The sequence below is a fragment of the Delphinus delphis genome, chromosome 5 (genome assembly GCF_949987515.2).
Source record: "Delphinus delphis chromosome 5, mDelDel1.2, whole genome shotgun sequence".
NCBI lineage: Eukaryota > Metazoa > Chordata > Mammalia > Artiodactyla > Delphinidae > Delphinus > Delphinus delphis.
In genome coordinates, this window is record NC_082687.1 from 111666648 (window position 1) to 111683721 (window position 17074).

The 17074-nt window shown below is 36.8% G+C and overlaps 1 protein-coding gene across 1 annotated transcript in view; it reads right to left on the reverse strand.

Moving 5' to 3' along the window:
- ZGRF1 (zinc finger GRF-type containing 1) overlaps positions 1-17074 on the reverse strand; it is a 71113-nt gene that overhangs the window by 53059 nt on the left and 980 nt on the right. The window contains exons 2-6 of the mRNA XM_060011839.1: positions 14470-14557; positions 13256-13336; positions 6887-6946; positions 4386-4571; positions 1869-4080 (exon numbers count right to left, since the gene is read on the reverse strand). Coding sequence (XP_059867822.1) covers positions 1869-4080; positions 4386-4571; positions 6887-6946; positions 13256-13336; positions 14470-14490 — 2560 coding nt within the window. The 5' untranslated portion in view covers positions 14491-14557. The remainder of the gene's footprint in view (positions 1-1868; positions 4081-4385; positions 4572-6886; positions 6947-13255; positions 13337-14469; positions 14558-17074) is intronic.

Here is a 17074-nt window from a genome sequence, read left to right on the forward strand (position 1 = left end):
TTTATTCCTATTTTTCTCAGGGATTCCTTGAGATATTCAAAGAAGAGTTCAATTTTAACTTTTGAGTACACTGTTCATTCACATTCATGTGTACATAATATTTATGTCCTATAATATTATTTTTCTTAAAAAAAATGCTATTGGCAACGTTCCACAAGCCAAGTCAAAAGACCAATCAATGACATACTGAAAGAAAATATCTGCAACATAGATAAAGGGCTGCTATTTCTAATACATAAAGAGCTCTTCCAAGTAAAAGAGAATAAAAGACCAACAACCATCAAAAGACTGGACAAAAGAGTAGAGCAGACTATTCATGAAAAAAGACATACAAATGATGCTTAAACATATGAAAAGCTCAATTTCACTTGTAGTGAAAGAAATACAAATTTAAAATACACTCTCATTTCTCATCTATTAGATTGGTAAAAATTCAAAAGCTTGGCAAAATACTCTACTGGCAATGCTATGGAGAAACAGGCACTCTCATACATTATTGGTGGGAATGAGAAATGGTATGATTCCTTCAAGAGAATTTTGAAGTATCTAACAAAGACACAACTTTACCCAACAACCTTACTGCTAGGAATTTGCCCTGAAGACATACCTGCAGTAACATGCAAAAAGTCCATACAGTTATATAGATACAGATATATAAAGTTACTTATTGTCACATTATTTGCAATAGCAAAATACTGGAGACTGGTTGCAAAAATGATGGTTCATCCACACAGTAAAATATTATATAGCTATAAACAAATAAAATGAGGATGAGTCCTATGAAGTGATAGGTAGTGATTTCCAGGATATATTATTAAGTGAAAAGAATCAAGGTGCTAAAGAATACAGAGCACAGTATCTTATGTTGAATAAAGGGAAACAAGAATTTATACCGGGAGGTGTCTATTTTTGCAAAAAAGTAAAAAATAAAAACCAGACCACAAGTATGATATATTGGTTACCTACAGCAGGTAGGAATAGGATGGAAGGCATAAGGAAGGAATCTGAATATATGTCTTTATACAGTTTTGATTTTTGTACTCAGTTAATATTCTACATAGTCAGAAAAAAAAATTTTTTAAAGAATAAATCAACTATATCCTCATACGAAATATAGACGATGAACTTAACTATATATCAAATGATAACATAATCACGGTAAAGAAAAAAAGTACCCAATAACTTTGGAACATAATACTCCAACTCTATACTCTCAGGATATACTCTAAACACAAACAAAGAAACAAAACACAACCAGTTTAAAAAAAAATGGAAACAAAGAAAAACTCCAAGGAATTTGTAAGCTTTACAAATTTTTTTGCCAGTAGTGATATTGGTTTAACAATTTGGAAACCATTTGGTGCACACCATAGAATTGAGGAAGTAAATATACTGATGCTGCTGGGCACCAGGACCCTTTCCACTCTGAGAATAAAGAAACACAATTATGGAATGAAGGGAAGAAAGGAAGAACCCTGTGGTTTAGAACTGGAGTTAGAGATATCAATATGAGCTCATGACGTTTTTCTTAAAAAAGTATCTCCTAGCACATGACCAAAAATGTATAACGACAGGAATGGATTATAACACACACACATATTTGCTTATATGTGCCTATATATGCTTATATACACATATTTTTGAAAGAATACTCTGGAAGAAGACTGCTAATTCTGAGTGGACTGAAGGGCTGTGGTAGGAAGGAGACTTACTTTTCACTATATTATCCTCTATTACAGTTGATTTTATCAAGTACATGTATTACCTATTTAAATACCATGTAATTCTTAATGTAGCCTCCAGAGCAAATATCTCCTCATCCTTTGAACTATAAAGAGAACAATCCAAAACAGACATGACATTCTAACCTTCAGGATTGCTATCTGGCTCATCGGTCTGCCGAGTTCCTTGTTGTTTAAAAGCGGTATTCCTCTTTTTCAATACTTCCAAGCCTTCCAAAGCCGTACTGTGTTCAGACAATGATTTTAATAGGGAAATGCTATTTACTAATCTGGAAAGTTCTGAAGAATGTCTAGGATTATTCCAGTATTGTTTGCTTTCTCCAGCAGTTTCTACATCAATATGGTCCTGGGGTAAACTTCTAGTCCTTCCCAAGTCTTCAGATTCAGGAACATGTGATTCTGTGTCTTTGGAAATAGGATGTTTTTTTCCCAAAGGGTAAAACAAAGAATTGGAAACTTGGGTATGTGATTTATCAAGTGCAATACATTCTTCAGAGTGAATCTGACTGGCATTTAATAGCTGGATACTGTTGTCACTGCTAGAGGTTAATGGTAAAACCTGTTTGGAATTTTTGTCCAAGTCACTCCCCATAATAAAAGGCCGAGGCTGAGCCTGTTCTGAAAATAGGTTTTTTTCAGGATTCTGATGAGTGGCTATGTTTAAAAAATGAGGAATATGTAAATTCGTGTTTATACTTTCAGATTTATTTGGGAATGAAGCACTAATAGATTTATTACTGCCTTCATTATTTTCTGCATATACATCATCAGTCCACTCTAAGGATGAGTCAAAATTGCTTAATGTGTCACTCCACTCCTCCTCTATTTCTTTTCCAGTGCTTCCAGCTTTCCAAGGTCCTCTGTCAAAACCTACACACGTTTTATCACAAAACTGTGATGGCAGAATCTCTTTCATGGGAAATGTCTCTGATAGTTTGTCCCCAGTAGACGTTGAGAGAGGCAAGTGTTCACTGCCAACTTCTTTACAGCTTATATTCTCACATCTTGAATTGCCGTCATTAACCAAAGTTTCTTTCACCCAACCCTCTGAATCCTGGGAAATTCTGTTGCTTTCCTCTGATTCCTCCTCAGTGTCACTGGTTTCAAAATTCTTTAGATTAAATGTGACCTCCACAAGTGGCTGTGTTACATTACTCATAGGTTCATGAATATTATTAAGGAGTTCATTATTAGTACTACTTTTAGAAAATATGTCCGTATTATCATCAGAGATCCCAGAATTGTTACTTAGTGAAGATTCAATTTGTAGATGTTTATACTCCTTTTCTGGTGTTCCACGTATATCTATCTCCTGAGCTTTTTTTCTAATGAGAATTGACCCTTTTATGCCCATCTGGTCATTTTGATTAAGAGGTCTTTTATTATTTTTTTGAATGTCAGATTCTGATAAAAAGCCATCATTTTCTGCGTTACTACAGGTAACTGGTAAGCTGCTGCTATCACAGAATGAAGGAATTTCTAATTTTCCTTCTTGATCCCAGGTCTGATCATTATCATCTACTGGCTTGTCTTCGTTATAGTTTTTTCCATTTTCAGCACCTGTTTCAAAGAACTGTATCCTTTTTTGCACCAAAAGGTCTTTCAAGTTTAAATTACCAACTTGGGCCTTGGGGTTTTTTTCTATATCATTTCCATCTACCGTAGAGGAATGTATAGGCGAACTCTGTGAGGATAAATACATGGCCCACCGGCTTTTATTTCTCATGGTATTTTCTGATTGATGCTGGTAGTGTAAACTTTCTGTGCTCTTCACCTCAGCATACTCTTCTTGTTCAATTAAGCACTTTGGTTTAGTAGGAATTTTTAAACTTCCTTGTGGTTGCATCTGAGGGAAATGTCCTGTAATCTCAGAATTTAGTTCCTTAGACATACTAGTTGATTTGGACTTCAGAAGAGCTAATATTTGGGCTTTGCTTCTAATATTTTGTGAAACTCCTAAACAGTGAGATACCAAACTATCTCTTTTCATGGGCTCATTGGTCAGTAAAGAATCTGAATGCTTATTTACAAAACTGACAGGAGAGCAAAAATAATTTTCTTCACATAGCATTTCTGGGTTAACCTTGAAGGACGAAGTAGAGACAAGTGAAGAAAAAGGTATGCCATTTCTCTCTCTGTTCTTGTAAGTGACAATGTTCTCAGGGTCTGTTGGTATATTATTTATATCTTTCTTGCCAAATGTAGAAAACAAAGGAGGTGTGCTGTACAATGGAGGAAGAAAAATAGGACCAGGCTTCTTAGCTTCAAATGAAACAGCCGATTCATTATTTTCTGTAATAACCATTTTCTTCGGCACTTGACGCGGTCCTTGAAAACCCTAAAAATATTAAACAATTATTAGCTGTTCTATATCCTATAAAGAAAATGTAAAATGAACTGACTAAAAAAAAAAAAGAAAAAGGAATGTGGATGTTTTACAAGGTAATAATTAAGATATAAAGTTTGCTAAGCTAAAATACAAACACTCATTTGTATTAAGATTAAGGTTTACTTCCTTCCTACCTAAGCATATACTATGAAGCACTGTTTTAATCATACAGTACAATAGCTTCACAATTCACTACTTCTTAAAACAATTTTATAAATATATATTGATTTATTATTTTCAACAGAGAAACTTACAGCAAACTTCCTTTTTAAACCAGCAGGCTGACACCCAAGGGACCGGCCAGAAGATATAAACCTCTTTGAATTCAATGCTGGTGCTTCTTTAACAACATCCTGTTTGACAGCTGTGCTTCCAGTAACTTTAACCTCCTCAACTGTGATTAAGTATCGATCACTTTCTAAATCATCTCCAGGTTTCACCTAAATTTTAAAGAATTAACATCAAGATCATATACATCTAATTATTTGATTACCTATGTGTTCCAATAAGCTTCTAGCACAAGCAAAGACACAATGGATATTCAATAAATAGTTGTTGAATGAATGAATCAATAACTAAATTATTGATTACTATGCACTAGTTAACTATCAACAAGAACAAAAAAAAGTAATACAACAAAAAAAATTCACTAATTTGTTTATTCAACAATATATATTAGGGGGACTTCCCCGGTGGTGCGGTGGTTAAGAATCTGCCTGGCCATGCTGCGGACACGGGTTCAAGCCCTGGTCCGGGAAGATCCCATATGCCGCAGAGCAACTAAGCCCGTGCGCCACAACTACTGAGCCGGCACTCTAGAGCCCGTGAGCCACAACTACTGAAGCCCTCATGCCTAGAGCCCATGCTCTGCAACAAGAGAAGCCACCTCAACGAGAAGCTCGTGCACCGCAACAAAGAGTAGCCCCCGTTCACCGCAACTAGAGAAAGCCCGTGCGCAGCAACGAAGACCCAACACAGCGAAAAATAAATAAATAAATTTATACTAAAAAAAATACATATTAGGGACCTATGTGAGAACTTTTGTTACATGCCGAGGATACAAAGACAAGCAAGGAAAAGATGCCTCCTCTCAATTCACCTAGAATTCATAAATCTAAATGTAATTTTTAAATTAGAGCTATTAGGGACTTCCCTGGTGGTGCAGTGGTTAAGAATCTGCCTGCCAATGCAGGGGACACGGATTTGAGCCCTGGTCCGGGAAGATCCCACATGCCGCAGAGCAAGTAAGCCCATGTGCCACAACTACTGAGCCTGCGCTCTAGAGCCCGTGAGCCACAACTACTGACCCTGCGCACCTAGAGCCTGTGCTTCGCAACAAGAGAAGCCACTGCAATGAGAAGCCCGCGCACCGCAATGAAGAGTAGCCCCCGCTCGCCACAATTAGAAAAAGCCTGTGCGCAGCAACAAAGACCCAATGCAGCTAAAAAAAATTAATTAAAAAACAATTAAAGTTATTAATCAGTTATATATATATCTTTATAAATTAATGTGAATTACATACATACTCATAATTATCACAAATTATTAATTGTTAGTTCTTAATCATATTCCCAAGAAAGAATTTTTAATCACTTTAATTAACAAATACAGCACTTGCGACCACTTCTGACTGCAGCATAAACACAAGATTATCAACCTAGTTGATAATATACAAAATCTGTGTATTATCACAGATAATGTGCTCAATCTTTACTCATGAAATAATTTTAAATGAAATAATAACAACAGTCATTACCATCACTAAGTATCTACTAAAACAGGGCTTCTCCAAGACCCTCTTTTGGTAAGTATAAAAATTCCACAACCACTACTGTCATAAAATTTAAAAACAGGTTAAGTACCATGGCCAAAATCAACACAGTGATAATAAGAATATGTATGCATTTTAGCACTTTGAAAATCACTGTACTAAACTGCTAAGCACTTTGCCTAAGCTATTTCTAACTTTCCCACCAACTGAGTAGGCTGTCTCCGGTCTACATTTGACAGCCGAGAAGCTGAACACAGAGAGGTTAGGTTAGCTAGGAAGTATGTGAAAGTGGGAAATAAACCAAGAACAAACAAATTCTAATATCCTTAATCTTTACACTAAAATATTCCCTTCCATTTTCCAACAGAGGAAAACATGGAATAAATATTTGAGAAAATATTTTAAATAGGAATAATTTCACAAAATATATCCCACTGTAGGTCTCTGCTTATCAAAACCACATAATAGATTTAGAGTCACTTTCTGGGTTCAAATCTCAGCCTTACCACTTTAACTCTATAAGCATGGGCAAGTTATTTAAACTTTCAGCACTATACTCCTAATCTATAAAAATCACAGGGTCCGGGCTTCCCTGGTGGTGCAGTGGTTGAGAGTCAGCCCACTGATGCAGGGGACACGGGTTCATGCCCTGGTCCGGGAAGATCCCACATGCCGCGGAGCAGCTGGGCCTGTGAGCCATGGCCACTGAGCCTGCGCGTCTGAAGCCTGTGCTCCGCAACGGGAGAGGCCACAACAGTGAGAGGCCTGCGTACCGCAAAAAAAAAAAAAAAAAAAAATCACAGGGTTGTATAAAGGTTAAATGAAAAAATACCTAAAAGCTTTTAGCAGAGTCTGGCTAATAATAAATGTTCAATAAATACTAGCTATAATTACTAGTATTAGTACCATTACTATACTATTTAACAATATTCACAAAGGAATTAAGATTTAACAATAACTTAAAAATAAGATAAATTAAAATACCTCAAGGCACTTAAGAAATAAACTCTCCAAACATTCTCCTTTGTCATCGTATAGAATTGCCTATATTAAAACAAAAAAAGTGTTAAAAATGTTAAAAAGGGACACAACACAATTCCACTTTTCTTAAACATCTTCAAAGCAAATCAAAAATTGTTATATAAGTAAATCATGTACTGAAAGGATTACCCACTTTGTAAACTTGGATTAGAAAGTGCATCTATCTCAAATGTTTTCTAAGCATCCATTCAGTGTGTGCAAAAGAGCAAAGGCATACACATAAATTCAACAACTTATTCCCTACCAGGAGAATCTTGGAATGGAATCAGGGAGAAGACAGAATTGGAATGAGTTACAGGAGGCAAAACAGGAAACACGATCAGTAAAGAGATTATTGTAATGGTATGATATGAAGGATCAAGGAGATAATTAGAGTTTGAAATAAGTCATTAGCACTGGGATAAGACAATTGTATAAGAGGCATAAAGAGTAAAACTTATCGAACATGCAGGATATGGGAGAAAAAGGAAACCAAGGTGATTGTCATTTTCTGGCTTTCTCCTCGTGTCTCTCTAGCTCTCTAGCCATTTTTCATAGCGGCTTCTCTACTAGCCCCTTAAACATTGCTGTTTCCATCACTTTGGATAATAGTTAGCAGTTCCTTAAAAGATTGAACACAGAGTTACCACATGATCCAGCAATTCCAGTCCTAAGTACGATATACGTACAGAGAAATGAAAACATGTTTTCAGAAAAAGTTGCATACAAATGTTCAGAGCAGCATTGTTCATAATACCAAAAAGTAGGAACAACTCAAAAAAGTTCATCAATTGATGAATGGATAAACAAAGTGGGATATATCCATAAAGTAGAATATTATTCAGCAATAAAAAGGAATAAAGTATTGGTACATGCTTCAACATGGATGAACCTTGAAAACATGCTAAATGAAAGAAGTCATTCGCAAAAGACCACTTATTGTATCATTCCATTCATGTGAATAGTCCAGGATACACAAATGTGTCGAGACAGTAAGTAGATTAGGACTGAGTAGTGCCTTTATGGTATTTCTTCCTGGGGGTGACAAAAATATTCTAAAATTAGACTGCAGTAATAGTTGCAAAACTCTGTGAATATATTGAGTTGTATACTTTAAATGGGTGTAATGAAAAATGTGTGAATTATATCTCAATAAAGCAGTTAAAAATTTTGGTATTTCTAAGGTCTCCTACCTTTTCTTCTCTACTCTTTACATTCTATTCTCCATCCCTGAGCATATTATGCACAAAATTCATGTCACACTTCTGCTCAAATGTCTCCACAGCTCCCAAAGAATAAGACAAAAGTCCCTACATTAGCCAATAAGGCCTACATAGTCCCCTTTATCTTCATTCTTACCCTTGCTCACTCTACTTGTTGTTTGCCTAACTCACTAGACATACATCTTCATTTAGTTTACTGGTCTGTCTCCTCCATGTTATTTCCACAAAGCCAGGGATTTAACTGTTTTGTTACCTGCTGCATCTACTAGAACAGTGTGTAACTCCTAACAGGTGCTCAAAAAGTATTTGTTAAATAAATGAATGAACGAATCCACTCCAGGAGCTTCAAATATCATCTAAATGCCAAGTACTCCCAATCTGCATCAGTAGCCCAAAACTGTTTCCTGAGTTCCAGGTCCCTATCGCCAATTACTTGAGTGTTTTGATGACACTGAAAATTTGGTATGTTCAAAATGAAACTGTAAATCTTCATTGTTCCCCCTAAACTTGCTTTTCTTTTTCAGATATCCTATCTCACTCAATACCATAATCATAATACAGAAACCTGAAGTCATTCTGGATTCTCTTCACCTTCCATATCCAAGACCTTAAGATTCTATAATATTTTCACAATTTCTCTCTAATCATCCTTTCTCTCCATTGTCAGTGCTAAGGCCTCCTTAGTCAGACCCCCATCACTTTTCATCTACATTATTTTATAGCCTCTTTATTATAACTGTCTTCCGAAATCCAATCTTTCATCCTACATAACTTAAAAGGTATGTTAGACATTGCTGCCAGAGTGATCTTTCTAAAATAGAGACATGATTATGTCATTCTTCTACTCCTAATTCTTCACTGGCTCCTCAAGCTGAGCACACAAAGTCCTTCATGATATGGCTCCTGCCTACCTCTTTAGCTGTGTATTCTACAGTTTGCCCACATGGGACCTTCATTCCAGCCAGAGTCAATTGTTTATAATTCCCCAGAAATATTTCACACTGTTCCACACCTCAACACCGTTACAGCAATGACACAATCTTCAATCTTCAGCTCCCCTCCTTCCGACCTATCAATTTTGTTTACAAAACAAAACAAATACTCAAAAATATACTCTTCATCTGGAAAGACTTCTCTGAACCAGAGTCCAATTTTGATGTCTCTCATTTGTAATCTCATAGACCCTTAAGCATATCTCTGTAAATACTCTAATCCTTAGGCACTTAGATAAAATTCCCTTGAAGACAAAAACTATAACAGTTACTATTTATTGCATGCTTAAAATGTGCCAGGTACTTCGTTAAGAGGTTTGTTATCTTATTTAATCCTCAAGAAAACTTTATGAAGTATCATTTTCCCCATTTTACAAAGAAGAGACTATACGCCTTGAGGGACTAAATAACTTGCCAAGATTACACATCTAGTAAGTGAAGAGCAGGATTCAGGCTAATGTCTATTGGACATTAACTGCTCTTCTACACTGCTTCCATACGTCTTATTTGAATTTTCCCACTGCCCAGCAGCAATATATGTTTACTGAATGATGACTCAGTTAATGGAAGATGAATAACCCTGACAGTAAGGATCTGAATACATAGAGAAAAGGCATTACTATCAAGAAAAATACTGTAAACAATAGTTTATAGTTTACAGTTTGGATTTGGGAACAAGGGTTAGGATATGAGATTATTAATTTTCCTGGATCATAGAAAAACTCTCTGGGACTAACTTGTATTTATCTTGCTTTCCTGTAACCTATCAGTGTGAGGTATATAATGGACACTCAATAAATATAAGCTATAGTTGAAGATAAAGTTGGATAATACCACTAGCATAACCTTAATACTTATGATTTTGTGCCAAAAGAAGACATGAAAGACAGGCAGAATCCAATCATATGTCTTTTTAACATAACACAAACTATAAGATTTTAAAGACTTGGCCTTAACTGAATAGGAAGACCACCCAAAAAAAAACCCCAGAGTTTTACAGAACAGCATTGGACAGTGAATGGATTAGTTTAAAAGTATCTAGCCTGTTTGACTTAAGTTGACTAAATATTAAGCTAGGACTCAACTAAAAGTTAAACTAAACTAGGTTTATAAACTGAATAGGATCTGTAAGCTGAAATTGAAGGCTTAAGGCAAAACTAATTTTTCTTTTACTTTTCTGGTTTTTTGTTGTTTCTTTTTTTTTGTTTTTAAAGAACAGTACTCATTTCCTTCCCTACCATCTCTTTTATTTTATTTTCTTTGGCCACGCCGCACAGCTTGTGGGATCTTAATTCCCCAACCAGGGATTGAACCTGAGTGAAAGCGCAGAGTCCTAACCACTAGACCACCAGGGAATTCCTACTTTTCTGTTTTAATAAATCAAATGTTAATTTAAAAAATGATAAGTAGTCTTTCTACATTAAAAATGTTCTCTTAGTGATAATTTCAGAGTGATAGATATGTAGAATAAGGACAGAATATGGAGATCTTTAACTGCTGGCTTCATTCAGGAGGCCACAATCTTGTCAATGTGTCCTATATGTTATCAACTCATCTATAATAAAGTTCTTCTTTTAAATTAGTAATATTAAAAGAAACAATAGAATGGTTAGGGCATGGGCTCTGGAGCCAAAAAATCTAAATTAATAAACAACTCCTCCACTTTCTAGCTGTGAGATCTATGGGCTTCATCTCTCTGAGCCTTAGCTTCATCATCAATAAAATAAAGATAAAAATAGTACGTAACTAATACGGGACTTATAAAGACTAAGTAAGTTGATACATTTAAAGCATTATGCCTGGTACACAGTAAGCACTTGATAAGTTTTTTTTAAAGAAATCAAAACAGGGTGATGGGCCAAATGGGTGAAGGGGGTCAAAAGATACAAATATCCACTACAAAATAAATAAGTCATGGGGATATAATGTACAATATGGTGACTATAGTTAGTAACACTGTATTGTATATTTGAAAGTTGCTGAGAGTAAATCTTAAAAGCCCTCATCACAAGGAAAAGAAAAGAAAAAGAATTTTTCTAACTATGGATGGTGATGGATGGTAAGTAGACTTATTATGATCATTCTGCAATGTATATAAATATCAAATCATTAAGTTGTACACCTGAAACTTAAATGTCAAAACTATACCTCAATAAAATAAATGACTACAGCAGATTGCTCTGTGGCTGGGCCTCATCCCATCCGTGGAGGGCCTATATAGAACACAACAGCCAAGTAAGAGAAAACTCCTCCTGCCTGACGGTCTTTGAGCTGAGACATCAGTTTTTTCCTACCTTCTGACTCATACTGAAATACTGGCTCTTCCTGCGTCTCAAGCCTGTTGGCATAAACACTAAAGCCACATTATTAGTTCTCCTGGGTCTCCAGCTTGCCAACTACAGATGGTGGGACTCGTCAGCCTCCATGATCACATAAGCCAATTCCTTACAATAAATCTCTGTCTTCTCCATAGAGGGAGTAACAAAGAGAGAGAGACAGAGATAATTTATATATCTTTATATATAAGAGCATGTAATCCTGAGTCCTGACTAAAAATTTTAAGTATGGGAAGAGAATGAGCCCACAGAAAATACTCAGAAGTGGGCAGTAAGCAACATCAGGAGAGCATGGTGTCACAGAAGTCAAATGAAGAAGTGTTGTGAAGAATGGAAGAGACAAGGGTGTTAAATAAGGTCACGAGAACTGATAAGAGGAGAACATGAAAATTTGACAGATGGAGATAATCAGGGTGGGAAACCCAAGGAAGGATCACCATATCTAGCAGGGTTGAAGATTATCCTAGTAAATAATTTTCTCAAGACTGATAGGATCATATAATAAAATAACAGATTCAAAGAAAATCCAAAAATAGAAGAATTCTATACATAATTTCAGAAATTGGCAGCTTTTCTAAAATGGTATGTCAACTCTGTGTGTACCATTACACTGTGAGCATTATTATGTTAGAAATATATATATTTTTGTTTGTTTGTTTTTTGTTTTTTTCTTTTTTGCGGTATGCGGGCCTCTCACTGTTGTGGCCTCTCCCGTTGCGGAGCACAGGCTCCGGACGCGTAGGCTCAGCGGCCATGGTTCACGGGCCCAGCCACTCCGCGGGATGTGGGATCTTCCCGGACAGGGGCACGAACCCGTGTCCCCTGCATCGGCAGGCGGACTGTCAACCACTGCGCCACCAGGGAAGCCCTAGAAATACATTTTAATAGTAGTTTTTTCTGTATAGTTAAACTCTTATTACCTGCAAAGAAAAAGAGTGTGCCTGGACTTCCCTGGTGGCACAGTGGTTAAGAATCTGCCCGCCAATGCAGGGGACATGGGTTCAAGCCCTGATCCAGGAAGATCCCACATGGCACAGAGCAACTAAGACTGTGTGCCACAACTACTGAGTCTGCACATTCTAGAGCCCGTGAGCCACAACTACTGAGCCCACGTACCACAACTACTGAAGCCCGTGCACCTAGAGCCCATGCTCCACAACAAGAGAAGCCACTGCAGTAAGAAGCCCACACACTGCAGTGAAGAGTAGCCCCCCGCTCAATGCAATTAGAGAAAGCCCACACACAGCAACAAAGACCCAACGCAGCCATAAATAAATAAATAAATTTAAAAAAACAAAAGAAAAAAGTGTGCTAAAATTCCTGAAAAGTTTCATAGAAAATCTAATTTTAAAAAAATCTGAAGAAATTAAATAGTTTTTTTTTTTTTTTTTGCGGTACGCAGGCCTCTCACTGTTGTGGCCTCTCCCGCTGCGGAGCACAGGCTTCAGACGCGCAGGCTCAGCGGACATGGCCCACGGGCCCAGCCGCTCCATGGCATGTAGGATCCTCCCGGACCGGGGCACGAACCCGCATCCCCTGCATCGGCAGGCAGACCCTCAACCACTGCGCCACCAGGGAAGCACAATTAAATAGTATTAACTGAACTTTTATAATGCACAAATGAATCACTGTGGTATGGGAATCATTTGACAACTTCTGTTTTCATATCACATCAGCTTATGGACATATCTAAGATTTTATCATCTACAGAGTTTTCTTAATATTCAATCAAAAGGCAAGAACCCAACTCTTAGACTCCATAGTCAACTGCTATGCACTTACTTTGTTTCCTAAGTGAGTGATCTTCAGAATTCCATCTTGCCACACTTTTGACTTCTTCATCTTTTGATGAGTATATAGTACCTTATTTCCAAAAGTACAAAGGAAAGAAATGGTTTCTATTTACAAGTATTAAATGTATATATTTTTATACCCTTCCTACCTACAAAAAATATTGAAGACATCTTTTATCAAAATAAAAGCACAGATATCATAACAATAACAACAAACACCAACAACAAAAAATACCTGGTAGCAAAAGGCAAGGGAGGGGAGAAAGGAGAGGTAAAACCTAAGGAAGAAACTGAAAAGTTAACTGAGCAACAAAAACTATTTTGAGCTTCCTAGTCATTTGTGGGATGGAAAAAATTGTACAGTTCTCAAAGTCCAGGAGTACAGAGACTCCTGGAGGTGTCCCCCTCAAGACTTTTTCAGGGGTCTGTGAAGTTAGAACTATTTTCATGATGTTGTATGTATCTCAATCTCACTCCTTTGATCATGTACTTAGTAGAAGCTCCCAAGGTTATATATATGCAATATTGCAAGATTCAATTTCCGAATGAACGCAAAAGCAGATCTGAGAATCTAGCGGCTTCTATTAAGTCAAATATTAAAGGGATTTGCAAAAAATGCACAGCATTGCTACTCTTTACAATACGTTTCTGTTGTTATTGGACCATAAACTTTTCATTAAAAATGTAATCTATGTTAAATGTAATGGGCTTATTATTTTTAATGAATTAATAAACATTTTAAAATTTTCCATTATAATTTCTAATATGAAAGACAGCACTAGATATAAGGCCCATAATCAAAAATTCTTTGGGGTCCTCAATAATTTTTAAGAGTATAAAAGGGTCCTGAGACCAAACAGGTTAAGAACCACTAATCTAGAAGAGTCATGCCAGTCCTTCAAGAGAAAGAAATTATTTCCTGGTCCCAAACTTCCAAAGAATTTGTTCCAAAGGACTTTGTATAACCAATGTGTAGGGTTGCCAGACACAATATAGGGCAATATTTGGGACATACATACTTAATACTAAAAAATTATTCACTGTTTATCTGAAATTCAATTTCAACTGAGTGCCCTTCTTTTAGGTTTGGGTTTTTGGTTTTTTTTAATTTATTTTAGGTTTTTTTGCTAAATCTGGCAAGACATTTGTGAAACATGGAAAGAAGGAAGAAAAAAGGAAATAGTGAAAACTGGTAAGACTTACAATAAATTCTTGGCTTTCCATTGTTTCTTCTGAAATTATATAGTCAGGTCCAGAAAATAATCAGTGGTCGTTCAACAATTTATATCACCTAAAATGAAAAATGACAAAGAATATTCAACCCTGATGAACAGAGTATCAAATACAATTTTTCCCCCACAAACTCTTGACCAGAGAGAGGCATCTAAGCGTCCTGAGACTATGTAACTATCAAGGCAAACACAGGTATAGGGAATTCCCTGACGCTCCACTGGTTAGGACTCCACGCTTTCACTGACAAGGGCCCGGGTTCAATCCCTGGTCAGGGAACTAAGATCCCACAAGCCATGCAGCATGGCCAAGAAAAAAAAAAAAAACCCACAGGTGTAATCAAATTATCTGCCACTGAGGACACGATAGAATAGTGACACTACACTGTGGAAAAAGAATTTGCCAAGTAAAGACAAAACCAAGTAAAATATATAAAATAATTAGTAGGCTGCAAACATTTTTCCAGCTGCCATAATATGTATCAGAAAATATGATTCTTCCCTTCCCCTCAAGCTTGATTCTTTACAGAAAAAGTTTCAATTTTTAAAACTTTCTGAGTTGCTACGATCACCACAAGATGGCCCTCTTGCATTTCAAATTTTTCATTTTACATTTTAAAGTCAATATAACACAGTATTTAAGACCAAATATACATTATAATACCTCTCCAAGGAAAAACCTTTCCAATATCATTGCAGTGAGTACTGTAGTTATCCTACGCTATTGGATAAAATTATTACTGCGGACAAATTTGGAAATCTAAAATCAGAGGGTGAATTGAAGAAGTAAGTAGAGATGCCAAAGAAAATTATCATTATTATTTTTTTTTTTTGCGGTACGCGGGCCTCTCACTGTTGTGGCCTCTCCCGTTGCGGAGCACAGGCTCCGGACGCGCAGGCTCAGCGGCCATGGCTCATGGGCCCAGCCGCTCCGCGTTATGTGGGATCTTCCCGGACCGCGGCACGAACCTGTGTCCCCTGCATCGGCAGGCGGACTCTCAACCACTGCGCCACCAGGGAAACCCCAGGAAAGTTATTTTTAACCACTGCCTTAGGTCCCTGGGCCAACAGCATTAGCATCACATGGGAACCAGTTAGAAATTCAAATTCTTGGGTCTTGACCTATTAAATTATAAAGTCTGGGGTTGGGGCTGGATGGCCTGTAATTTAACAAGCCCTGCAGGTGATAGTGATACATGCTCAAATTTGAAACCCAGACGGATTCAATAAAGCTATAATTTGCAATTCTGGATTAAATTCATCCTATATACATATAATATATATAAAAACAGGCCACCTACATATTATTTATAAATCACATATATTTGTACTTACTGCGTGCCAGACATTGTGCCAGGCCGAGATACTAAATTGAACAAAATACTATTCCTAGTCTCAAGGAATTTTCAGTATAGCAGGGTAATAAACGGTAATTACAATAAAATGTAGCAGGAATAAGCACAGGAGGGGCACCCAACTCGGTCTAGGGCATGAAACAAGGTTCCCTGAAAGACATATCTAAGCTGTAAACTGAAATAATCATTAACCAAGGAAAAATGCCAGGGAAGGTATTTCCAAATAGGAATCAACATGTCCAAAAGCCTGTGGAAGACACAGCAAGGCATAATCAAGGAACTCTAGTACAATCAAGTGTAAGACAGTGAGTTGTGAGAGATAACACTGAAAAAGTGAGCAATAACAGGATTCAAGGGGCCTTCTGTTTTATGCTAAGTTGTCTGGACTTTCTATAAAGACAGTAGGAGGCCAAAGCAGGATTTTAAGAATAAGATTACACAACGTGACTTGGGTTTTACAAAGATTGCTCTGGCTGCCAAATGGAGAAAGGGTGTGGCAAGGGGTACGCAAATGAGATGTGAATACTTGCCCCACAACACAGTGCACAGGACAGGACCCAGACCTACAGAGGCACTGCGTTTCAGAAACATAACTCCCATATCCGATATCCCTCCCCTGCAGCCCACGGGATTGCTAGATGTCCAATGAATGCCAAGAAGATAACAGAGAGGTCCAGAGAAATACATCATTCACTGCTGCTTTTATAGCAACTTGCTTCTAGCCACTGAATGGGTTAGACATCCTATATATGTAGGTAAGACTACATGGTGTCAAAACAATGCCTGGCATGTGGCAGTTGTTAACATTAAGCCCCTTTAATAACAGCTATTATTTACTCAGTGCAATTATATGCTAGACACTGTTTAAATGTTCACACCTTATGGTATAGATACTATTTTTCATATTCATTTTACAAAAAAGGAAACTGAAGTGCATAATAGGTATGTAATCTGCCTAAGATCATGAAGTAAATAAATGGCAGATTCAGAATTCAAAATTAAGTAGTCTAAATTCTGGTGCTCATATTCACAAAAACTACATTATGTGACTATTTGTTGAACACCTACTGCATCAGGCAGGAATGGGACTAGATACTTTACATATAATATTTATCATCTCATAATCCTGAAAAGTAATTATTACCATCACAATTTACATATTAGAAATCCAGTATTTACTAATTTAGGATTGCTTATATGCTATTTACAAATTGCAAAATAAAA